We start from the raw sequence: 26,950 nt of genomic DNA, 5'->3' as shown, positions 1-26,950 counted from the left end.
CCGCTCCCTCCTTTGTTTTTGCGCCTATCTTCAGGAAAGGTGGGCATCTCCACCTCTCTCTCTCTCTCTCTCTCTCTTGGTCCCAATGGCTGAGGAGAAAGTCAGGAGAAGAGGTGACTTTTGGTGCACATGCTGGGGTCTTCAGGCACGTCTCCGGACCCAAAGCTGGCCAGGCAAGGGAGCAAGTGCGGCAAGTGTAGTTACTGGGATGTATAGTTCACCTACAATCAAAGAGCATTCTGAACTCCACCAATGGTGGAATTGAACCAAATATGGCACACAGAACTCCCACGATGAACAGAAAATATATATCAGTGATTGGTTGGGGGGGGGGGGGGGCAAAATACTGTTTGCTTACCGTTGAAAATTACCTAGGGCCGCCTCTGAGTGTAGATGAACTTCCTATTTTCTCAGGGATGTGTTGCTATGCTTAACTTTACCCTGAATTCCTTACGTGCTTCACGTAAAGAGGAACATATAATTTCATCACCATTTCTTTTTCAAGCACGTAACTTGTAACTTTTGGTGTTTCCTCCCACCCCTTTTAAACTTCCTTTTTTCCCTCTGCACCAGTGTGCTTTCTTCTCCTTCCACACCTTCATGAAGCTTGAATCTATATTTTCAGAACTTGAAAAAGTTACTTTTTTTGCATTACAGGATCCAGGACCTCTCCAAGTCTTAGAATTCCTCAAGCAGTGGCTAAGGGATTCTGGAAGCCATACTACAAATCCAAATGTTGTCTGTTTACTTTTTGGATCAGGGCTACAATTCGTTTGGGAAAGGTTGCAGAGCACCCCGATTGTCTTACTGCAATATGATAGATATATTTTTTGAGGTTTCGGAAACAAAGGCAGGGAAGGTACGTGCCAGGATTCCTTGGCTGCCTTCTCCCTGTCTGTGTCTGGCTGGCATCTTTAGAAAGGCGCTTGCTTTTAATCTGGCCCAAGGAGTCCTACTTAAATATAGAAAGCATGCGGTGGGGAGTGTGATACGGGATTAGAAAGACAAGGACATTGGCATAAAGCAGCTGGAAGGAAGGAAGAGCCAGGAGGAGGTGGCGTGACTTGTGCAATGAGTGTGTAACTGGTTTGGGTGTGATCCACTTAAATGAGAATTATAATCAGGACTGGGAGCACAGTGTTTGATTATACCAGGCATGGGCAAACTTCGGCCCTCCAGGTGTTTTGGGCTTCAACTCCCACAATTCCTACCGGCTGTTAGGAATTGTGGGAGTTAAAGTCCAAAACACCTGGAGGGCCGAAGTTCACCCATGCCTGATCTACACTGTAGAACCGATGCAGTTTAACATCACTTTTGCTGCCATTGCTCAACGCTATCGAATCATGGGAGTTGCCAAATTCACCAAACTACAAGTTTCATGATTGCATAGCACTGAGCCATGGCAGTTAAAGTGGCATCAAACTGGATTAATTCTACAATGTAGATGCACCCTTTGAAGATGAACATAATATGTTCCTGGATCCTTCCATCCGTATCTGTGTTCTGTTCGCCCCACCAGCTCAATAGATATCTTGAACAATTGTCAGTGTATTTGCCCCCAAGGAACTGGGAAATGGTTGCTTCTGTTTGATGTTTTCTCTTTTGTCTGATAACATTTTTATTTAATTTTAGTTGTTAAGTCATAGTTTGTTTTTATATGTTGAGTTTATTTATTTATTTATTTACGACATTTATATGCCGCCCTTCTCACCCCAAAGGGGACTCAGAGCAGCTTACAATTTTATTTATTTATTTATTTATTTCGTGTACTTCTACCCCGCCCTTCTCAACCCCCGAGGGGGGACTCAGGGCAGCTTACAAAAAGGCACAATTCGCTGCCTGCACAATAATACAGATAAACGTATAAAAACAGCACTTAAAACAGTTATAACAGTTAAAAACAACCAATATATATCACAGTCAGTAAACCAATATCAAGCTCCACATTTGACAACTTGGAGTCCATATTTCATTCTACATTGTCTATTCCTATCAGTCGTCGTAGTCCTTTATTTATCTGCCAGATTGCCCAAAGGCCTGGACCCAAATCCATGTTTTTAATTTCCTTCTAAAGGAAAGGAGGGGATGTCGCTGATCTAACTTCCCCGGGGAGTGAATTCCACCGGTGAGTGGCCACCACCAAGAAGGCCCTGCTCCTTGTCCCCGCCAATCTCACTTGTGATAGAGGCGGGACCGAGAGCAGGGCCTCCCCAGAAGATCTTAAACTCCGAGGTGGGATGTAGAGGGAGATCCATTCAGACAGTTACGCTGGGCCAGAACCGTATACAAGTAAAAAGTAAATACAATATATTATATTATTATCATAGTACAATATTAATATTATCTGTTACATTGTACTATAACATTATACTGTAATATTATTAGTAATATTACATTTAATATAAAATATATAATTATAATATCATTTTATTGTTATTAGTAATATATTGTATTACGTTATAATATTATCAATATTATATGTATATACAATAGATTAGATTAGATTATAAGCACAGTGCAGGAGACAAGATGGAACCGCCTTCCTGAGCAGCAGTTGGTTGCCATATTCTGTTACTTATGGATGTATTGTTGTTGTGTTGGGGCATTGAATGTTTGCTTTTTATGTTTGTCTGTTTTCCTTTTATGTTTGGAATCCGCCCTGAATCCCTTCGAGGAGATAGGAAGAATATAAATAAAATATATACAATAGATTAGATTATAAGCACAGTGCAGGAGATAAGATGGAACAGCCTTCCTGAGCAGCAGTTGGTTGCCATATTCTGTTACTTACGGATGTATTATTGTTGTGTTCGGGCACTGAATGTTTGCCTTTTATGTTTGTATGTTTGCCTTTTATGTTTGGAATCCACCCTGATTCCCTTCGGGGAGATAGGGCGGAATATAAATATTATTATTATTATTATTATTATTATTATTATTATCCTTGTTTAAGTGTTTCCCCTCCAAAGAAGACTCTCAACTATTTCATTTTCAGGAAACCCATGTCCTTGTTCCTAGGCTCAACTCTATCTAATTTACTTCACATCATCAGAGCAACCTTGTTACATCCGACCTCAGATCTCACAACCTCTGAGGATGCAGGAGAAACATCAGGAGAGAATGCTTCTGGAACATGGACATACAGCCCAGAAAACACACCACAACCCAGTGATTCTGACCATGAAAGCCTTCGACGATACATTGTTACGTCCTTTGACTACAAGTCACATAATCCCCAGGAAGAATAGACATGCTGCCTGGGGGTTCTGGGAGTTGTAGTCCCAAAGCTTTCCCACACTCTGTCTTGCACCACCACACATATTTAGGCAACCTTTTTCTCTCAGTAGCCAACTAGATGCTTATTTAGTATGCTATTGCTCTGAGCAGAGAGGTTTCAATAGCATTTATAATCAAGTTTTGTTTCCATTAATATAAAACCCATTACCATAAAATACATACCATATATTAAAAGACATTATTCATTAAGACATCATTAAATTTTCTGATGAATATCATTCCTTATTTATAACCCCTTTACTCATCTGACGAGGTTTGTAAGATATCAAGGACAAACAAAACAGATTTCCGGACTGCTTTTTTGTGTATGATCTCAAAAGGCATATTAGAAGATGAGAAAAAGTGCAGAGGGCAAAGAAAGGAAAACTTGGGCACAAGCTCTGTATTATCATGTTCATTTAATGATCAGATTACAGCCGCCGTAATGCAATAACGCAACCGGTTGTTTTATTCTTCTTATCTTAACCACCAAGAACAGAAATAGTTCATGGAGGAGGAGCGGTAATCCTGTTTACTTGTGTTTCTTATGAGATCTTGTCCCTCTTTATTCCTAAAGATGACAAAAAATAATAATAAAGTAGAGGTTGATGGTTTGCAGATATACTTCGAGACAGAAGAATATACTGGAGTGTGTATGTGAAAATAAAGTCAAATTCTCTATGCTTGGTAAAGTTACATTTTTGGACTAATTTCCAAGAATCCTTACATTTGTTGATTTTGAATACACACACACACACAATAGCTTGGGTACCCAACATTGCCTGAGTTTTTAAATTGTACAAAATGTATAAGGTTGTGGGTGAACTGCAATTCACATCATGCCAGGTTAACCCCCAAAACCTCCATCAGTACTTAAAATGTGTTATGTTGGGCAAGTTTGCTCTTCTAGATGCATCATCGGTGAGGTTCAGTGTGCTCCCTGGCTGTAGGGTAAACTACAACTCCCATTATGGTGAGTCAGTCCCTCAAACCCCTCCAGTAGGTTGAGTTAGTTATGGGACTTCTGTGTGCTAAGTTTGCATCAGGTCCATCATTGGTGGAGGTCACAATTTCTCTGGTTGTGGTTGAACTACAACTCCCAGAAAGGAAGGTCAGTTCCCCCCAAATTTCTCCAGTAATCAAATTTGGATATATCAGGTATGTGTGCCAAGTCTGATCCAGATTCATTGGTGTTTGGGTTCACAGTGCTGTCTGGATGTAGGTGAACTACAACTCTCCCAAATCAAGGTGAATTTCCCCCAAAGAACCTCAGTATTGTCGAAGGCTTTCATGGCCAGAATTGCTAGGTTGCTGTGAGTTTTCCAGGCTGTATGACCATGTTCCAGAAGAATTCTCTCCTGATGTTTCTCCCATATCTATGGCAGGCCTCCTCAGAGGTTGAGGGGTCTGACTCCTCATCCTCTGAGGATGCCTGCCATAGATGTGGGTGAAAGATCAGGAGACAATGCTTCTGGAACATGGCCAGACAGCCCAGAAAACTCACAGCAACATCCAGTATTATTTGCTGACCATGGGGGTTCTGTGTGCCAAGTTAGTACCAGATCCATCGTTGGTGGAGTTCAGAGTGCTTGCAGGTGAACTATACATCCCAGTACCTACAACTCCTATAAATGTGTTTTCTGCCAAAGGGGTGCCTAAGACTATCAGAAAAAATGTGTTTTCTGATGGTTTTTGGTGACCCCTCTGAAACCTCCTCAGCCCCCCCACAGGGGTCCCGACCCCAAGGTTAAGAAACACTGCTTAAGGTCCTCCAGTGAGAATTTATAACCTAAGCCAGGCATGCGCAAACTTTGGCCATCCAGGTGTATTGAATTCTTCCCAAACCTCTCAAGTGAATTCTCCCCAAACCTCTCAAGTATGTTCAATTGCTGATCAATTCCTCTGTTTGCTGTGTGCCATAGAAAAGAATAGGGAAGGGTTAAGGGAGAGGCAGTGGGCGGGGTCATGCAAATTCCACACCAATGAAGAGAGTAAGAAACACTGGGATGTCTGTGGTGGAGGAAACACATCGAATCTTGGATGAAATTGTCCGTGTATGAAAGCCTTCACTTGGGTGGTGGGCAGTATGGTGGTTGTGGAGGACATTGGCAGGGTTCTTGCACATGTTCACAGCGTTCACTGTTACCTTCAATGTCATTGGAGGGAGGGCCTTTGGTGTCTTCTGAGTAATGGGAGCTGGAGCTGTTTGTGGAGGCAGGAGCTTGTCTGTGTAAGTGGGCACCCCAGCACATACATATTTTCACTTTTACTATGGTTAGATATTTATTTATTTATGAGCTTTATATGCCGCCCTTCTCAGCCCAAAGGGGACTCAGAGTAATAATATATTATAATATATTACATTATATTATTACCATAGCAGAATATTTGTATTATATATTACTATATTGTACTATACATTATAGTATAATATTATTAGTAATATTACATGTAATGTAAAATACATATTTATATCATATAATATATAATTATCAATATTATATGTATATACAATATATTACATTATATTACATTATATTATATTATATTATATTATATTATATTATATTAAGCACAGTAGATAGATATCTACTTGACCTTATGGCAAAAAAAATTTCAGGGCAGCTTGTAAATAACATTAAAACAAACAGGTTAAAACAAAAAAAAAATATTAAACTCAAAATAAATAAACGTAATTAGCAAATTAAAGCAAATGACAGTTTAAAACTAAGGCACCAGATCTGTGAAATTCATAGGTTTGCCATAATCAATAGCCAGCTTAAAGTCGCATACTTACACAAACACATTGATATTTGAGAGAAATCAATGAGAGTTGTAATCCAAACTGTAATTATTCTAAACTATAGAGCTACCCTGGGAAAAGGACATGGCTGGAATGTTGAACAGTATGACATTTCGTTGCAACTCCCACTCATCGTGAGCAATAGCTATTGGCTAATAATAGCTATTGGTGGATTGGCCTTTCCTCCACAAATTTCCTCATCCCTTTTTAAAACTATCTTGTGATCAATATACACACTGGTAAAGAAGGATTTTTCTTATCGCTCCTGTATCCACTTGTTATACATTTATCTGGGTGCCCCCTGAACTATAACACCGAACCCAACTGTTGAATACATTAGCTTTATCTTCCTATTCACTTGCCATTCAACAATTGATTGAATGGCTCTATTCGAAATGGAACAAACAGGGTGGCAGCCTAAGTAATTAGAGTCCCAGCATTTCTTGGATTTGCCTCGTGGATTCCAGTCCTTTGATGCAAGAATCCAGATATTTTGGCTAAAATGTTTGTTTTAGAACTCCCAAAATGGGGCAGTTAAAAGCAATGAAGTATAAGCATAGTATTAAGCAATATGCATAATATTTATTTATTTATTTATTTCGAGTACTTTTACCCCGCCCTTCTCAACCCCCGAGGGGGGACTCAGGGCGGCTTACAAAAAGGCACAATTCGATGCCTACATAAAATACACATACGTATAAAAACAGCAATCAAACAGTCAACACAGTTAAAACAGTCAATATATAACACAAGCAATAAAAACTAGTCTCAAGCTCAGCGTTCGTCTTTCAGAGTTCCATAATTCCAATACACTTTGTCAATTCCTGTCCATTGTCGAAGTCCTTCTTTATCTGCCCGATTGTCCAAATGCTTCCTGAAGGAAAGGAGGGATGTCACTGATCTAATTTCCCCGGGGAGTGAATTCCACAGGTGAGGGGCCACCACCGAGAAGGCCTTGCTCCTCGTCCCCGCCAATCTCACTTGTGATAGAGGCGGGGTCGAGAGCAGGGTCTCCCCAAAAGATCTTAGACTCCGAGGTGGGATGTAGAGGAAGATCTGTTCGGACAGATACACTCCTCTGATACTCCTCTGATGCTGGGTGGATTGGTTGAGAAGAAAGATGAAAGTTGGAGAAGTTGTTTTTTTTTTTAATTTCAGGGGTTTCTGGGACTTGTAGTCCAAGAAAAAAAGGTTTTTTGAACTTCTGCTTCAAACTCTGGGATTGTACTGCTGTTTAATGCTATATTGCTATTATCTTGTATGTTTTCCTCTAACTGAAGGCAGTTGGCCTCAAAGGAAAAAAAGGTCCAGGGTCACACATTTCTGCCTGGTATTTCCAGTCTTTCTGGCTTCGATCCGTATAACTTGCCTTGATTCTGTCTCTCCCGCCAGCCAGCCACAATGTCACCTGAAGAAATCATCTACCTGTCTGTGCTTCTCGTCTCCATTCCAGTTGGTTTCCTCTTCAAAAAAGGGGGTAAGTTCTAAATTTGGAGGGCAAAATACTATGTTGTGGAAGGGAATCCATCATGGAGTTGGGGTTAAGATGAGTGATTCAGACCTACCCCTATTGCCTATGGTTAAGGGCTCCTAAATCCTTGTGAATGTAAACATTTAAACTTTTTTTAACCATCTCTTTAGAAATCTCTAACCCAGTGTTTCTCAACCTTCCCAATGCTGCAACCCCTTAATGTTGTGGTGACCCCCAACCATAAAATTATTTTCATTGCTACTTCATAACTAATTTTGCTACTGTTATGAATCATAATGTAAATATCTGATATGCAGGATGTGTTTTCATTCACTGGACCAAATTTGACACAAATACCTGATGCACCCAAGTTTGAATACTGGTGGGTTTGGGGGGCGGGGGTCAATTTGTCATTTGGGAGTTGTAGTTTCTGGGATTTATAGTTCACCTACAATCAAAGAGCCCCTTGAACCCACCAATGATAGAATTGGGCCAAACTTCCCACAGAGAACCCACAAGATCAACAGAAAATAATGGAGGGATTTGGGAGGAGTTGACAGTGATTTACGGTAGATGTAGTTCACCTACATCCAGAGAGCACTGTGAACCAAAACAATGATGGATGCTGGGTTGTTGTAGGTTTTTTCGGGCTAGATGACCATGTTCTAGAGGCATTCTCTCCTGATGTTTCGCCTGCATCTATGGATGCTTGCCATAGATGCAGGAAAAATGTCAGGAGAGAATGCCTCTAGTGATTCCAGCTATGAAAGCCTTCGACAATACAATGATGGATGCTGCTGGGTTGCTCTCAGTCCCATGTCACCCAGGCACTTTTTCGCCTGCCTTGAAGGGACTTGCTGACACAAGCCACCCTCCAGCCTTGCATGCTCTCCCTCGCCCGTGTACCATGCATCCATGCTCCGAGCATGCCTGCTCTCCCCTTCTTGCTTGGAGTCTCAGAAACAGCCCCCCCCCCCTTTGCCTGAGAGGCCAGCTGAGAGGTCGGCCAATCACAGCAGGAGGAAGGCTTTTGGTGGGAGGAAGAGAAGGACAGGCGGACAGATCTTCAGTCTTTTCTGCCAAAGGGGTTCCTAAGTATCAGAAAAAATGTGTTTTCTGATGGTCTTTGATGACCCCTCTGAAACCTCCTCCACCCCCCCCCCCAGGGGTCCCGACCCCAAGGTTATGAAACACTGCTTTAGGTCCTCCAGTGAGAATTTATAACATAAGCCAGGCATGGGCAAACTTTGGCCCTCCAGGTGTTTTGAACTTCAACTCCCACAATTCCTAACAGCCGGTAGGCTGTTAGGAATTGTGGGAGTTGAAGTTCAAAATACCTGGAGGGCCAGAGTTTGCCCATGCCTAGCATAAGATATATCATTATCCATCAAACCAATCTACTTATGAAACAGGAACAATTATTCTGTTTGTATCACAGCTCTCAAAATCGTTCAATTAGCATGGAGTTGGGTGTTGTGTTCCAAAAAAAAATCCCTCCCAAGTTCTCTGGCAACTAGTGATCTACGGTTTCATCCCATGAGTTCTTAGTTGTATATCTACCCAAATCTCAAGCTCAGCATGCCATTGATTTGAAGAAATATTCTCCTTTGCTTCTCCATAGGACTAAAGACCAAGCAATTTGGAGGGGCAGCTGCAGGGCTATTGCTGACTATAGCCACCTGCCACATCCACACTCTTCACTCGCTCATCACCATCCTGGGGACGTGGCTTATTATCAACATCTCGCCAAGGTAAAGGGAGTGAACCCTGGGGCTTAATCAGGGAAACATTTTGATTTATGGGATCATGAAAAAATCTACGAAGTATTGTGAAACGAAGAGTGGCATGTCAGTGTGCATCTGCAATGTAGAATTAATGCAGATTGACACCACTTTAAATGCAATTGCTCTGTGGTATGGAATCTTGGGAGCAGTATTTTGGTATTTATTTATTTATCGTGCCAGAAGCTAATTGAGGATATAGTTATAGTGTATTTAAAAACACAAACAAAGTTAAAAACTTGGCATTATACTGCATTTCCTTTGACCAGAAGCTGGCCACCTTCTGGTATCACTGTGAGAAGGTCCTCTTTTGTACATGTGGCAAGGCTCAGACTGCATTGTAGTTGGTGGTCTGTGGTTTGCTCTTCTCCACACTTGCATGTTATGGACTTCATTTTGTAGCCCCATTTCCTAAAATTGGCTGTGCACCTCGTGGTGCCAGGGTGCAGTCTGTTTAGCGCTTTCCTAGTCGCCCAGTCTTTTGTGTGCCCAGGATGGAGTTTCTAATCCAGTCTCAGCCACTGATTGAAGTACTGGGTTTTAGCCTGCCACTTTTGGAATCTTGTTTACTGAGGTGTTCCTGTGAGTATCTCTGTGGATCTTTGGAAGCTATTTCTTGATTTAAGGCATTGGCATGCTAACTGATATCTGAACAGAGGTTGGGCCAGAGATATCACTGCCTTTGTCCTTTCATTACAGGCTGCTACTTACTGACGGATATCAGGTCACTGACGGATATAATTTCTGACGGATATAATTTCTCCAGTAGTGTGGGGTGTAAACATCCTGTGATAATGCAGCATGTCTCATTAAGGGCAACATCCACTGTTTTTATTTGGTTTTTATTCCACACTGGGCATGCGTATTCAGCAGCAGAGTAGCAAAGCGCAGGTGTCTTCACTGTATCTGGTTGTGATCTCCAGGTTGTGCCAGTCAGCTTTCATATGATATTATTTCTAGAACCCGCTTTTTGCTTTATATTTAAGCAGTGTTAATTGTGATGTTACTAAGCTCTACTGTTATAACCTCTATATTGTTTTCTTCAGTGTTATGGACACTGCTGACTTGGGGGCCTGGTTTTACAAGGACAGCACTTCCATACTGCGCATGTGTCTTTCTGCCACTAAAATCATTCCTGGGATTTTTTGTCCTTTCTGTTGTTTATTCCTATGTGTTTCTTGGACACACAGCACGTCACATTTCTTATCACAAAGCAACTGTTCTTTTGCAGCTGATATGCCTCTGATGTTAAGATTATTGTCACGATTGGTTCTGAAAAGGTCTGTTTGGTTGCTTGGTTGGTTGGTTGCATACTGCAAGTTGCTTCTGGTGTGAGAGAATCAGCCATCTACAAAGACGTTGCCCAGGGGATGCAGAGATGTGTTACAATCCTGCATGGAGGCTTTTCTCATGTCTCCAGCATCTTTGGCCAAGAAGGCCTTGTAAAACTCCAATGATTCCATAGCGTCAAGGAATAGCAGTTGAAGTGGTGTCAAACTGCATTAGTTCTACAGTGTAGATGCACTAAGATCTATCTGGAAGGGGAGGCCATGTTCTGCAAAGAATTATGAGTAGTTGGTGCTATTGTGGATCAAGTCTCCAAGGCACCTAACTGTGAGGTCTAAAGCAGAGATGAATAATAACATGTGACACAATTTTTGTTCTTGGGTTACAAATGTTATTTCTTAATTGGTTCTGTCATTTAAAAAAATGGCAAAACTTTATTAAACTGCAAAAAAAAATACGTTTTTGCAGAAGAGACATCCTGCACCACATTTTTCTATAGTTTTTCAGTGGATATTTCACAGAGTCTCAACAAATTCAACCAAGTTTCTGGGGTATAACAGCTATTTTCAAAATAAGTACCACACAATTAAGCAGGGAGTAATACTTTCAAACCAGGAAGGGAAAATGTTTCAAATGTTGTTACACAGTGAAATAGATCAGAATCTACTGGTAGATCTTTGAGTGATTTGTGGCAGAGTTTCAGGAAAATAGTATTTGGGCCTGTATGTCATGAATGGTTGCTCACTGCGTGGATCTTTCTCCTTATCAGAGTGTGTCAACTTTGCTGTTGAAATTAATGTTGGTTGCTTACTTATTTAGAGTACATAGTATGCCCTTCTCTTCAGCCAAAAAGATGCCCAGAGGAGCTTATAAATTGTTAATCTGACCGTTTCCTGCCCTCAGGCTTACAATCTAAAAAGATAGGACTCACAGGGAAAAAAAGGATGGCAGTGAAGGAAAGGATTAAGACCAGTAGATTTTCTCTGCCTCAGATGCTAAGGAATGATTGCACCCTATTGAAAGTAGGCAGCGAACATGAGAAAAATATTGGAAGCTATCTAGAGCAAAACTACTGTGAGCTCCTTTCAATTCTCATACTGAAAGTCTGTACTCAAAATAGTATACGCGGAGATGTTTCTGTTCCTTCCTTTGATCTGAATTTCGTTTGCCTCTGACTTCAGCTGGAGATTTTATTAACAATAGTGACAGCAGCAAAACAAAATCAAACAGACCTGTTCACTTCACTTAGGCGATCCCTCGTTTTCCGAGGATGATTGTCTTCCAATATTCTTGTGGGTCCGTATGTGGCTGTGGAGCCCTATTCTTGCTCTGCATCTTCTCCCACAGTGAGGGCATTGGTTTCCAGGTGGAAGGCGGTCTCGGTCGGGGTTGGCTTGACTCGCCTTCCTCTTGGCACGCTTCTCCCTTTCGCCCTCCATTCGTGCCTCCTCAAATTCTGCAGCACTGCTGGTCACAGCTGACCTCCAGCTGGAGCGGTCAAGGGCCAGGGCTTCCCAGTTCTCAGTGTCTATGCCAGAGTTTTTAAGGTTGGCTTTGAGCCCATCTTTAAATCTCTTTTCCTGCCCACCAACATTCCGTTTTCCGTTCTTGAGTTTGGAGTAGAGCAACTGCTTTGGGAGACGGTGTTCGGGCATCCGGACAACGTGGCTGGTCCAGCGGAGTTGGTGGCGGAGGACCATTGCTTCAATGCTGGTGGTCTTTGCTTCTTCCAGCACGCTGACGTTTGTCCGCCTGTCTTCCCAAGATATTTGCAGGATTTTCCGGAGGCAGCGCTGATGGAATCGTTCCAGGAGTTGCATGTGACATCTGTAGACAGTCCACGTCTCACAGGCATATAGCAGGATTGGGAGGACAATAGCTGTAGTTGATCAGTCGCTGGTGAAACTTGCTAAAACAAGCTCATGGAGAAGGGCCTTTCACAGAAGGCAACATGAGCACACAGACGTAGAGCCAGATCTTTTTGTAGATGGTGTTGTTGTTGTTGTTGTGTACCTTAAAGTTATTTCTGAAGTATGATGACCCAAAGGCTAACCGATCATGGCGTTTTCTTGGCAAGCTTTGTCCAGAGGGGTTTTTGCCTGAGGCTGAGAGGAAGTGACACCCAGTGAGTTTTCCATAGCTGGGAATTTGAACACTCAAATCGCACCAGGATTTCTTAGCCACTTGAAAATGGGAGTCTTTCCACATTAGAATGGGAGTTTTGCAGGAATTTCTTGAGGCCCAAAACCACCATCGCCCCCACAGCATACTTAGTGGCTGTGTTGGCTGGGGAATAATGGGAGTTGCAGACCACAACAATAAATTTATTTATTTGTTTATTTACATTATTTCGATCCTGCTCATATCAACCCAAAGGCAACTCACTTATCATGTATTCCTAGTGCAGTGGTTCTCAACCTGGGGTCCCCAGATGTTTTTGGCCTTCAACTCCCAGAAATCCTAACAGCTGGTAAACTGACTGGGATTTCTGGGAATTGTAGGCCAAAACATCTGGGGACCCCAAGTTGAGAACCACTGTCCTAGTGGGATTGAAACCAAGAAAGAAATCAGTATATTATATATATAAAAGTCAAAGTATGTATATATTTATGTCTGTTTATACCAGAAAGGCTGTTGCTAGATGAAGTGGCCCTCTGTGATGTCACTGGGAAAGGAAGGTGACATGTGTATGGGAGGGGAAGGAAGGAAGGAAGGAAGGAAGGAGTGAGAAAGAGAGAGAGAAAGGAAGGAAGGTAAGAAAGGAGGAAAGGAGGGGAAAAAGTAGGAGAAAGAAAAAAGGGGGCAAGGAGGAGAAAGATGGGTAAGGAAGGGAGGGAAGAAAGAAAAAGGAGGGAAGAGGAAGGAAGGGAAAGCAAAGGAAAGAAAGTAGGAAAGAAGAGAGGGAAGGTGAACGCAAAGGAGGGGGAAGAAAGAAAAAAGGAAGGAAGGAAGAGAAAGGAAAGGGGGAAAGTATGAGAGGAGGGAGGGAGGGAGGGAGGGAGGGAGGGAGGGAAGGAAGGAAGGAAGGAAGGAAGGAAGGAAGGAAGGAAGGAAGGAGAAAGAAGGCTTGAAAACAGGGTGGCAGTGACCCCTCTGACACCCAGGTTTATACGATAGTAATTAATTAAAACTATCAGCCTTTTAATTTTATTTTCTGTACTCTGTTCCAGGGCCTGCCACTATCTGACTCTTGCATGGACCTTTTCCTACCTGCTCTTTTTCCGCACAGTGACCTTCTTTGACTTTCCAGAGCCAACACCTTTCACCAATGCTGTGCAACTTTTGCTCACTCTCAAGGTAAATGGCACAGTGTGGTGGATGGATTAAAGCAGCAGTGGGAACAGTGTGGTGTGGGGGCCACAGTTGTTTTTATGGCACCCAACCATATCAGATTCCCTGGATTACTTTATTTCTAGCCCATCTGAAAGGGGAGAGTTGACTTTGCTGAAAGCCCCAAGAGCACTTTAAGCAGGTTTTTCATATTTTTTTATTTTACTCTATTTTATTATTTTATTATTTTGCTCTATTTATTATAGTTATTATTACATTTATTATTAAGTTTAAGTAGGTTGTAGCCCCTGCTAGGTTTGCCACGTCAGGACTGAGATTTCAGGGCTGAAACCTGAGAATAAGGGACATGTACAAAGTGATGTTACAAATTGGTATTAGAAAAAGTGCTCTCTGCTAAGCATCATCATTATTACTATTATTATTATTATTATTATTAAATGATAATGATAATAATAATAATAATAATAAGAAGAAGAAGAAGAAGAAGAAGAAGAAGTAATGGTAGTAGTCTGTGAAGACTCTGGCACAAGCCAGTAAAGGCACAAGCCAGTAAAGGTAGTCCCTTACCCTGGGTGCAGTGCCTAAAGACTTTGGCCTGCACTTAAAAACAATCAGCACAGACAAAATTATCATCTGTCTGCTACAAAAGGCCACCCTACTCGGATCTGCACGCATTATTCGCCAATACATCACATAGTCCTAGGCATTTGGGAAGTGTGTGTGATCAAATACAAAAGCCAGCGCGGTGGTCTTGTTTGCTGTGTACTAATCTTGTTATTATTTTATTTTTTACCCGTCTCTTCTCTCGGCTTGAGATGGGTCACAGCACAGACAAAACACACAAACATTGCAAAAATTTTGTTAACGTGCATATTAAAATGTCATTCTGTAAAAAAGATACAAAAGCATCAACCAAAGTAGATGAGAATAAGTCATTCATAGCACTATGTAGTCAAAAATGAAGAAAATACTCCCATCCACACTTTTCAAGGTAGTTCTCTTGCCCTGAGATTCCTTCCCTTTACTTGCAGAAAAGAGACCGGCCCTGAAATATGATAATGATGACGGTGATAGTAATGGTTAATTTTATTTGTTACCCACCTTTCCTCATGGTTCGAGGTGGGTCACAACATTGTTAAAAAACATTACCATAAAATACATATATAAGAACATGTATAATGTATTTTAATATATATGTATATCAAAATACATTATACAAAGTTTAAAATATAATATAAATAGAATGTAACTTTAGAATTCATAGTTTGACTGGAGCGGCCCACTGGTGTCCAGGGTTGCTGAATGAAAAACTGCTGGAGAGCGTTTCTGTGCTTTTAATGGCTGTGTAGGAGGAGGATTTCGAAAAGTGTTATTTACTATGTAGTTATCTGAAAAGTGTTACACAACACCTGCTGAAGTTCTTTTTTCTACATAACCTCCCCAGTTTTCACTCTGTCAAACCTACACCACAACAATGTTCTAACACTTAAAAAACCCTATGGTTTATCAAAACCAGAAAACTTACTACTTTTGATTTGGTTTCTTCCTCTTTCTCAGTTTTATTGTTTTGAGGGGTCCTGTGTGAGAATCCTCCTGAGTCGTCCCCGTCCCCCCGCCACCACAACACACACAGATTTTTTTCCTAGGAAATCTACTTCCCCTGATGCCTTTAATATTTGGTCCCTGCAGATGGTGAGCTTGGCTAATGAGGTGCAAGAATTCACCCAGGCAAAGAAGCAAGAAGTGACATCATTTTCCAAGTCTTCTGTGATTGGTGTGATTCCCAAAATGCCTGGATTGGTAGAGATCCTGTGCTACAGTTATTGCTACGTGGGGCTCATGACAGGTACCTGCGTTACCTCTCAGACACTTGCAAGCAATAGGGCAAGGTGTGAAATAAGCATACACCTCTAAATTTCCATAATGGACTTCGCCTTTAGCAGCCATATGGGCTTTTTCTTTAGACCCCAGACTACATACAGATTGATTATCCCTTATCTGAAATGCCTTGAGACCCAAAGTACCATATATACTCGAGTAGAAGCTGAATTTTTCAGCCCTTTTATTAAAGCTGAAAAATTCCCCCTTGGCTTATACTCGATTCAAGGTTATTTATTATTTTGCTGTTATTATTATTATTATTACATTTATTATTTTACTCAATTTATTCTTATTATTACATTTATTATTTACTTTATTACTGCTATTCTTCCATTTATTATTTTACTCTATATTATTATTATTATTATTATTATTACATTTATCATTTTACTCAATTATTGTTATTATTACATTTATTATTTTATTCTTTTTATTATAGTTATCATTACATTTATTGTTTTACTTTATTATTACTGTTATTATTACAATTCCATTATTTTACTCTATTATTATTACATTTATTATTTCACTCTCTTTATCATTATTGGAAGGATACATAAGCACATTTATATTGAAGAAGATTAAAGAAGGTTAGCTGCTGCATTTCCCACCCTCGGCTTATACTCAAATCAATACATTTTCCCTGTTTTTGTGGTAAAATTAGATGCCTCGGTTTATATTTGGGTTGGCTTATGCTTGATTATATACGGTATTTGGGATTATTTGCATATACATAATATACACATATGTACAATACAGAACACGAGTAATTTAGTGCATAATATATTTGCGAGGTTGGAGAGAAATGTGAGGCTGGGGAGAGACTGCAGATCTGCAAAATGGCAGGAATCCAAGCCCAGTGCTCAGTGCAAATCAATGCCTGCTATCAGAGATCCTTGTGTGTCTCTGCAGCCTCATACCTCTCTCCACTCTTGTGTCTCATTTGTTTACTGTTCATGTTGCATATGAGACATGAGGCTGGAGAGAGACTGAGGATCTCAGAAACAAATATGAGGAACCTGATAGTCAGTGGGGGGGGGGGGGGGGAATAGTACTATAGAGGAGATATTTGGGGATTCTGCCAGGCTTGCAAACGAACAAGCAGAAGACTTATTGCAGCAAATACAGAAATGAGCAGCTGGCAGCAAAAAGTTTACTGTTTTGGAGTGTTTCAGATTATGGATATTCTAAACAAAGTAGTGGCAGAGGATACTTATTATGTTGCAGTTTGCAGTATGAAATAAACCATATTTCATATTTTCTTTCATTTTGTGTTTTTTGCTTTCTTATATAGATATGGGAGGAACACCCCTAAAAAGAAAATAAATGAGAAAAATAGTTTTTTTTTTCCCAATTCCCTTTTCTCCATTCTAGACAACAGAGATTAGAATTGTTTTTTCTGTTGTCTTCAACATTTCCAAAAATTATCTATCTCTAATCCTGTTGTTTTCCCCTACTGACAAAAGCATGTTACTGACCTCTGGTGCTTATTCCAAGTATTACCTCAATTTTAGTGATCTTTGTGCATGTTTCCAGCTTACATGCTGTAACTTCTGTCGTTCTCTTTTCCCATGAGAATAACACAGGGCGTCCATATACCTATTCTTACAGATTCATTTAGGAATTTTAATAAACTATTTAGATGCAAGAATTTCTCAGTGGTGTATAATAATAACATTAATATCAGACATACCATATATACACTGTTCACAAAAGATTCTATTTATGTTGTCCATTACACAGATGATAAGTTGGACTATATGGAGGGGAAATGGGTAAGCATTCCATTGGCATCTAATTGTTGGAGCATATTCCCTCCCTTTGAAACCTTAGAAGAAACTATTAAATTTATTCTTGATTATTAGGAAATGCAGTTAGTTATTTTTATTGTAAATAAATGTTTTGTGATTTTTTAAAGATTGGACTCTGCATGTTTGCCTTCAAAGCTCTAAATTCTTTCCAGCCACATCACACGGCACCTTCCAGCCACATCACATGACACCTCACACTTTGCTCACTAATGAGCTGATGCTCAACTTTTGTATCCTGTTTGATTTTTGAATGCTCTGCTATATTTTAGGGTAGTTTTCCCTAACACTACATACTACATGGAAATATTTGGCTTCTCCAAGGGATCTCTCCACATAATATTGAAGACTGAATGTGCCTGAAAGAGAGAAGGTTGTCTTTCATGTAATCATAGTTCAAGATTTACTTCCCCTATAGAACGGAGAGGCAGAAACATTCAGTGAAAGCTGTCTTACCATTGCATAAAAGCTACATATATTCTTGAATTATGTGTGCTGACATTATATTATCTCCCTTGTTTTGTCTTGGCCTTCTGTGGCAAAATTCTCTCTATGGGCGGATTGATCTCAATGTTGTTTTCTCGTATCCAGGTCCGTTTTTCCGCTACCGAACTCATTACGATTGGCTCAACCAGCCTGATTCCTCCGCCATCCCAAGCTGGCAACCACTGCTTTCCAGGGCAAAATTTATCCCAGTTTTTGGGGCCTTTTTCCTGGCGGTCTCCCACTTCTTCCCTCTTAGTTATGTCCGGAGCGATGACTTCTACGAACGAGCGCTTCCTTTCCGCCTCTTCTACATGGTGCCCATCTTCTTCGTCTTCCGCATGCGCTTCTACGTGGCCTGGCTGTGTGCCGAATGCGCCTGCATTGCTGCTGCCTTCGGGGCTTACCCAACTGCTGCCAAAGCACGTTCAGGCGGGGGCCCCACTCTGGAATATGAGCCCCTTAGCAAGTGAGTGAAGAAGATGCTTCCTTTTTAGCTTGGGATTCCTTCTCCAGTACACATTTAGAGAACTGCATTATGGAATCATGCTTTACAAATGTTGAGCCTTAGGTTTGTGTTTTGGTTTTTCTTTATTGTAATTGTCATTTGGGCTTGGCCTCATGTAAGCCGCTCCGAGTCCCCATCGGGGAGATGGTGGCGGGGTATAAATAAAGATGATGATGATGATTATTATTATTATTATTGTAATGTGATTAATAGAACACAAGCTGATTGGTTGAGCCCTTAAAATATATTTTGCATTTACAATGTATGTGTGTGGACACTTCATTTTGTTTACTTTGGATACACTGAATTTTGTATAACCGGCATGGGCAAACTTGACATCTCCAGGTGTTTTGGACTACAACTCCCACAATTCCTAACAGCCTCAGCCCCCCCCCCCCCCCGGGCTGCTTAAGCAGCTTAGGAGGAAAAGGAAGGGGCCTGAGGCTATTAGGAATTTTGGGGATTGAAGTTGAAAACACCTGAAAAGCCCAAGTTTGCCCATGTCTGGTATAGAGCCTCAGAACTTTGTTTTTGTGGTTGCCACAAACTCTGTTGAATTGGTTGAGACTCTGTGAGATATTCATTGAAAAACTAAAGCAAAATGTGCTGCTGGATGTCTCCCCCCTCCCCCCCAAAAAAAGTTTTAGCAGTTTAATAAACCCTTTCCATGTTTTTATGATAGAACCAATTAGGAAATGACATTTATAACTCAGGAACAAAAATCATGTTACGTAGTGTAATCGTAAGTGAGGCTGAAATACTGAAAAGGAATATTCACTCAATAAGCTTCATGGCTGAAGGACGCTTTTTAAAATTAAGAGAAAATTAAGTTTATTCGATCATCCTCTTGCCCTTTCAGACTGTATTTACAACTGAATAAATAAGCAATCTACAATCCCTTACTTACTCTTCTAAAGGCCATGAAGCCAGTTGTTTTCTCTACGTATACTGAAGGTAGGGAAGGCTTTTTCTTCCACAAACGTCATACGACTTCAGGATGGAATATTTAACTAGGACCTTCCCTGCAGGAACAGACCATTTAAACCAGTGGTTCCCAATCTTTTTTTTTTTTGACCAGGGACCACTTGACCAGGAATCACTCTCCAACATTAGTACCAAAAGGGTTACAAATCAGTTTTTGGTCAACTTTAGATTTGGTTTAGTTATTTGGGGTGCTCTAGTTTCTGATACAGAACATAAGCCATTCAATAGTCATCATCTGCTCACCCACAGAAAACCATATTTAATAATCTAGAGCTGGTGTGGTCTATTCAAGGAGATGGGGCTGGTTAACGACAGGGAAGGAGTGGCAGGCAGCACGAAATAAGTGGAAATAAATCAAATAAAATAAAGGGGAAGGAGGCCCGCAGACCAGATTTTTGTCTTCACGGGCCACTAGTGGTCCGCGGCTCACAGGTTAAGAACCATTGATTTAAATGGTTTGGGCCCTGCCTATCTTCATGACTGCATCTCCCCCTGTGAACCGGCCGGGCTGGTCCTCTTGCTCCCTCCACCGTCACAAGCATGATTGGAGGGGTGGGACGAGGGAGAGGGTCTTCTCAGTGGTGCCCCCCTCAACTTCGGAACACCCTCCCAAGGGAGATTAGGCAAGCCCCCATACTGTCATCCTTTTGCAGGGATTTGAAAACCTGGATGTTTCAGCTAGCATTTGAGAATGGCTAGTCCCTAGTTATAAATGCCCAGTCCCTAGGTTGCCTGATAATATTTTGTTCTCTGCACTTCATCCAATACCCCAGCCCTATGGTACACGTTTTAATAATAATATAATAATATATCTTTATTTATACCCCGCTACCATCTCCCGAAGGACTCGGTGTGGCTTACAAGAGGTCGAGCCCAAATACATCAGTAAAAACAGCAACAACAGCAATACAGACAATACATAAACTTGTAAACAAAGCAATCCCATGCCTGGCCCTTTTTATAGCCTGTCCATTGTATTACTGGCTATTGGTTTTTGTTGATCATTGTTTTGTTTGGTTTTCAACACTGCTGTTTCATAATACATTTTATTTAATTGTGTTTTATCTAGATTGTTATATTTTACTATATTCTTATTTTAATTGTGTTTTTGCCTTAGTGGATATTTTGTATGTATGTCTTGTGGCCATTTTGTCCCTTTGGGGAGATGGTGGAGGGGTATAAGAATAAAATTATTTTTATTATTATTTATAATTCTTAAAAGTATAGGACTGGCTTTAAGAATCATAATGTTTACTATTACACAGATGTTACAGTGCAACTAGGATGGAATCTTCCTATTCAAAATTCCAGTGTACTGTACTATAGGAAACATCCAGACTATCATCCATAGGCAGCTTATATATAGATTGCATTAGAGTTCTGGAGGTTACAAATCCATTACTGCTTTGTTTTTTTACTTTTCTGATAATCAGATCAGCTGACGGGGAAGCATCTGAAGTCACCTATGATTATGAAACAATCAAGAATATTGATCCACATGGCACAGACTTCTGCGTCAAGGTGAAGGACGGCATGCGCTATTGGAACATGAGTGTCCAATGGTGGTTGGCACAGTACATCTACAAAAGTGCCCCTGTCCGGTCTTATGTCATGAGGTGAGTAGAGTGGCACAAAGTGAGGAAGGAGTACTAGTAAGACCCCTAAATCCATGGGGGATATGTCCCTGGTTGGGCTGTGATTACTTGAAACCATATATATGACCAAATGCTTCCAATCCCAGCCTATCATAGCATTGTGTTGGAGGACATCGCAATTCCTAGAGAGATGTTCTCTCTAGGGGTTTGCTAAGTTCTCCAGTGCAATTCTGTGTTAACTTCAAGGAGAAGCATACTTAAGCAGCTGAGGGGGGAAAGGAAAAGATCTCAGGCTGTTAGGAATTGTGGGAGTTGAAGTCCAAAACACCTGGAGGGCCCAGCTTTGTCCATGCATGCACTAAACAGTACTTGCATGAAGACAGCAGGAGCTGAACATCCTGGAAGCCATTGAAAACAGGCGTTAATGTTCAGATGAGCATTTTGAGAGGAAAACGTCCATTACTAAACTAATTACAATCTGAAAATATTATGGCCAATTTGAGCAGTATGATAAAGCACTCTATGATGTGTGCAACAAATGTGATAATTAGCAGTAAGTACTATAAAAGGGAGGGATTAATGCGAAATGAAGGTATCATATGCAGGTACTTCTCTTCCATTTATGCAGAAGAGTAACTGTGAATAGCATACAGGCCAAAAAAGAAAGAACCAAATTATGTAAGTGTGGAAGATCACAACAGATGGTGGATTCATTGAGATAGAGGAGTTCCAAAATGTAGATTTGGTTGGAAAGAAATAGTGAAGGTTTATGGAAATTAAAATAATAGTTAAACTTGATAACAGCAATGGAAGCATCGTATTTCCGATATAATACAGTGTGAAACAACATTATATAGTCATTGTAAACTCGCATAATGCAGTTTAACTGCATTGAATTACATTATATGAGTACTCTGAGCATATAATGCAATTTTAAATTGTATTATATGGCAGTGTAGATGAGGCCAGAAATTGATAATGAGCAGGAAAGAAATTGTGAAGGATCCAAAGATGAGGGGGGAGAGAGGCTCAAATTAACAGTAATAATGATGATGGATTTGTGGATCCACCAATGTGTTTTCCTTTGCCTTAGAAATCCACTTTACACCAGCATTGGTTCTTTTGCAATGCCATCTCAAAGCTTCTTATGAAATAATAACAACAACAATAATAACTCTGGCACATGCCAGTAAAGGTGGCCTCGTTGATAATCGGCACACTGGGTGCAGTGCCTAAGACTTTGGTCTACACCTAAAAACAATTGGCGCTGACAAAATAAACATCTATCAGCTGCAAAACCTACTTGGATCTGCATGCATTATTCAACAATATATCACACAATATATTGGGAAGTGTCCAACGTGTGATCAAATACAAAGGCCACCACAGTGATCTTGTTTGCTGTGTGTCTTGTTATGTACCAAATAACCATCTTGAGTTGCCTTTGGCTGAGAAAGGCGGTATAAAAATGCAGTAAATAAAAATAAATAATAATAAGGTGCAAACAAGCAAAATACAAAAAATGCAAAGACACCAGGACTGTGGCGCAGCTGGCTGGGAGTCAGCTGCATTAAGATCACGGAAAGAGCATGAGTTCGAAGCCAGCCCGTGTCGGAGTGAGCTTCTGACCAATTGTGTAGCTTGCTGTCGACCTTTGCAGCTCAAAAGGCAGTTGCATCTGTCAAGTATGAAATTTAGGTATCGCTTGTGCGGGGAGGCTAATTTAACTAATTTACGATGCCATAAAATCTCCAGCTAGCATGCAAAGAATGAGGAAGTACTCCATCAGTGCCACAAATGGACGGTGAAGCGACAGCTCCCCTGGTGACCAAAATACCCTCATGAAGCTGGAATGTTAAATAGCCTCTGAGTGTCTGTCTATATATGTTGCGTGTCTATGGCATTGAATGTTTGCCATACTTATGTACATTGTAATCTGGCCTGAGTCCCCTGTGGGGTGAGAAGGGGGGAATATAAATACTGTAAATAATAATAATAAAATAATACCACAGAAGCAATAACAGCCAATATAAACATCACAACATAAACAGCTATTGTAAAATTCAACAATAGCTGCAGTTATAAAACAACTGCAATCAATATCCGTCTCATAAAGTGCACGGTGAAATAGTATCTAGTTTCTCAAAAATGTTCATTAAGGGATTCTAAACATGGTCAAAGGCTTGTTGAAATAGCCATATCTTCAATTGTATACAGAAGTCTTGGAGAGTGGGGGTTAGCCTAATCTATCTCAAGAGGGCATTCTAAAGTCGGAGGAACACCACGAAGAAGATCCTTCCTCTCATCCCCACCAACCGCACTTGAGACTGAGGTGGGACTGAGAGGAGGGCACCCTGGTAGATCTTAGTACCTGTAGAAGGAGATCCAGTCTCGTAGGTTGGACCCAAAGTGTATAGGGCTTTATAGGTACTAACCTGCACTTTGACTTGAAAGCCTTTGGGTTTTCAAATTTCATGGCCATTCTTTGAATTATTTTATCATTCAAGCTGTTTCATAAACTGTTGGGCGAGTGGGCTTAATAACAAGAGACCGTCCTCATAAATGTACAGCAGAACAACTCAGCAGCAGCAGCATAACCCAGCGCCAGTAGCCCAAAGTGATAAAAGAATACAAGCACTCAGACCAGTGTTACGTCTTCCATGGGAGGCTTTTCTTTGTAGTCTATATAAATAAAAATATAATGTTTGTTTGTGGGATTAACATAACTTAAAAACCACTGGACGAATTGACACCAAATTTGGACACAATACAACTATCAGGCTAACAAGTGACCATCACTCATAAAAACGCTGAAAAACACAGCAGAAGGGACTTTAAAAGCCAAAGAATAAAATAATGTATTACAACGCATGTTCAAAAACTCACATATATACGCAAACACGCATATATGGCTTAAGAGCAGTACGTGTGAAAAAGATCTTGGAGTCCTCGTGGACAACAAGTTAAACATGAGCCAACAATGTGATATGGCGGGGGAAAAAAGCCAATGGGATTTTGGCCTCCATCAATAGGAGCATAGTGTCTAGATCTAGGGAAGTAATGCTACCCCTCTATTCCGCTTTGGTTAGACCACACCTGGAATATTGTGTCCAATTCTGGGCACCACAATTCAAGAGAGATATTGACAAGCTGGAATGTGTCCAGAGGAGGGCGACTAAAATGATCAAAGGTCTGGAGAACAAGCCCTATGAGGAGCGGCTTGAGCTGGGCATGTTTAGCCTGAAGAAGAGAAGGCTGAGAGGAGATATGATAGCCATGTATAAATATGTGAGAGGAAGCCACAGGGAGGAGGGAGCAAGCTTGTTTTCTGCTTCCTTGGAACTAGGATGTGGAACAATGGCTTAAACTACAAGAGAGGTGATTCCATCTGAACACGAGGAAGAACTTCCTGACTGTGAGAGCCGTTCAGCAGTGGAACTCTCTGCCCCGGAGTGTGGTGGAGGCTCCTTCTTTGGAAGCTTTTAAATAGAGGCTGGATGGCCATCTGTCAGGGGTGATTTGAATGCAATATTCCTGCTTCTTGGCAGGGGGTTGGACTGGATGGCCCATGAGGTCTCTTCCAACTCTTTGATTCTATGATTCTGTATACACATATACACAAATATATACACACATATACACATATACACACACACAAAACACATATACACAGACTGGGCCACAGCAACACATGGCAGGGGACAGCTAGTAGTTAATATTTAATATTTCTGACATATTTTATCCATTCAAGCTGTTTCGTAATCTTGCTCAAAACATTTTATTGCTTTTAATATGGAATTGTTTTCAATTGTTTGCATGGTTTTACTGGTGTGCCACCTGAGATCCTAAGATAAAGAGATCAATAGTAATAATAATAATAAATATTTGAGGAAATAAAACAGAAATGCTTCCTTTTCAGGAGTGCCTGGACCATGCTTATCTCGGCCTACTGGCATGGGATCCATCCCGGCTATTACCTCAGCTTCCTTACCATCCCGCTGTGCCTCGCGGCAGAGGGGGCCATGGAGAGCGGGCTCCTAAAACACCTCTCCGCTTCTCAGCGCCTCTTTGGAGACTGGGTGCAGTGGTTCCTGAAGATGAGGGCCTACGACTACATGTGCATGGGTTTTGTGCTGCTCACCTTTGAGGACACCGTCCGGTACTGGAGCTCCATCTACTTTTGCATCCATGGAGCGGCCCTGGCATTCTTCCTGCTGGGGAAAGTGTTGGGCTCCAGGAGGCAGCAGGCCCCCCAGAAAGACAAAGACGAAGCTGTGGAGAGACCACAACACATTGAGTGACCAAGCTGAGACAAAGATGATGCAAACACTCCCAAAGGCCCTGGGGGTCAGGGGAGCATTCAGTATAAGACTGCCATTGCTAAGTTTCACCAGTAGCTGGAAAATCCAAGAAAGGCAAACTGGAACTGAGTCTCCACACTCCAACTTTGCTCCCATAAAACGCTCCTGACATAAGTTGCCGTCTGTGAGAACTCACTTGAAACTAGTGAATCCTAAGGAGGATAAATCCATCTATTTCTTCACACTTTGAGGGGATTCTCGGCTTTCTTTCTAGCCTTCCCCCCCCCCCCCCCCCCGGAAACGTAGGAGCCCCGTTTCCTCGCATCCCTCTCCCTTTAGACATATTTTCATTTTAATTTTTAAGCTTACTCCAGATATCAAAAGCTTTACTGGGACAAACTGGGTCTCTGCAAAAGCAAGCTGCCTCTTGTCTCATTTCCAACACTCCTTTGTTTATATAGGATCCTTTATTTAAATTGCACGGCTGAATCCTTGAAATAATGTTCTGAGTTTGGAAGTGGGATTTGGAGGCTTTCTTCTGTGTGGTAGATCAGCTGAGATTGCCATGGAGTAGAAATATATAGAAAGGCACAACCAAATCAGTTGTATTGTCGAAAGCTTTCATGGCTGGAATCACTGGGTTGTTGTAGGTTTTTTGAGCTAAATGGCCATGTTCTAGAAGCATTCTCTCCTGACGTTTTGCCTGCATCTATGACAAGCATCCTCAGAGGTTGTGAGGACCCCACAAACTCTGAGGATGCTTGCCATAGATGCAGGTGAAATGTCAGGAAAGAATGCTTCTAGAACATGGCCATTTAGCCTCATAACCTCAGAGGATGCTTGCCATAGATGCAGGTGAAATGTCAGGAGAGAATGCTTCTAGAACATGGCCATTTAGCCCGAAAAACCTACAACAACCCAAATCAGTTGTGTTTTCAGAGTTTTGCTTTGAACTACAAAACTATTGTGTTTCTCTTACCTAGCTCAGAATCGGTGATACCTTTGTTGGGATGAGGTTCTAGGAGGTAAAAAGGCACTTTTAGACCTGGATCATGGGACTGTGAAAAGAGGAGACAACAAGAATAATGTTCCACTGATTTGCTGGACAGATACAAACAGGAACATTACATTTTACAAAGGAAAAACTACTGTATCTTAAGGCATCGGTGTTCACTTATGGGGAAGCTGTGTCAAGCTGTGACGTTTGAATTTCGGACTGCAAAATACTGTTCTAGCTCTACAAATACGTATTTGGGGGGATGCGAGTCTTGAAAAATTGGCTTTGCATTACAGAACACCCAAATTATTGTTAATGTAACTTGGCCTGCTTCAGGAATGGCATCTTTATATTCAAAAATAATATACTGTGTGTAAAAAATATTTTGCGTCCTAGGCTGATGCCTAACTGAAAAATAAAAAGTTTGTTATGAAACTGGGTTGTTGTGAATTTTCCAGGCTGTATGGCCATGTTCCTGAAGCAT

The 26,950-nt window shown here is 41.0% G+C and overlaps 1 protein-coding gene across 1 annotated transcript in view; it reads left to right on the top strand.

Annotated features, from left to right (window-relative positions):
* MBOAT7 (membrane bound O-acyltransferase domain containing 7) overlaps positions 1-26,901 on the top strand; it is a 33,372-nt gene extending 6,471 nt beyond the window's left edge. The window contains exons 2-8 of the mRNA XM_060780402.2: positions 7,472-7,556; positions 9,172-9,301; positions 13,789-13,915; positions 15,599-15,755; positions 18,190-18,550; positions 21,007-21,189; positions 25,088-26,901. Of these exons, the coding sequence (XP_060636385.2) occupies positions 7,481-7,556; positions 9,172-9,301; positions 13,789-13,915; positions 15,599-15,755; positions 18,190-18,550; positions 21,007-21,189; positions 25,088-25,469 (1,416 nt within the window). The 5' untranslated portion in view covers positions 7,472-7,480 and the 3' untranslated portion in view covers positions 25,470-26,901. The remainder of the gene's footprint in view (positions 1-7,471; positions 7,557-9,171; positions 9,302-13,788; positions 13,916-15,598; positions 15,756-18,189; positions 18,551-21,006; positions 21,190-25,087) is intronic.
* Positions 26,902-26,950: the final 49 nt, after the last annotated feature.

The sequence above is a fragment of the Anolis sagrei genome, chromosome 6, assembly GCF_037176765.1.
Source record: "Anolis sagrei isolate rAnoSag1 chromosome 6, rAnoSag1.mat, whole genome shotgun sequence".
Classification (NCBI taxonomy): Eukaryota; Metazoa; Chordata; class Lepidosauria; order Squamata; family Dactyloidae; genus Anolis; species Anolis sagrei.
Note: the sequence above shows the minus strand (reverse complement) of the source record. Positions and strands in the feature narration are given on the sequence as shown.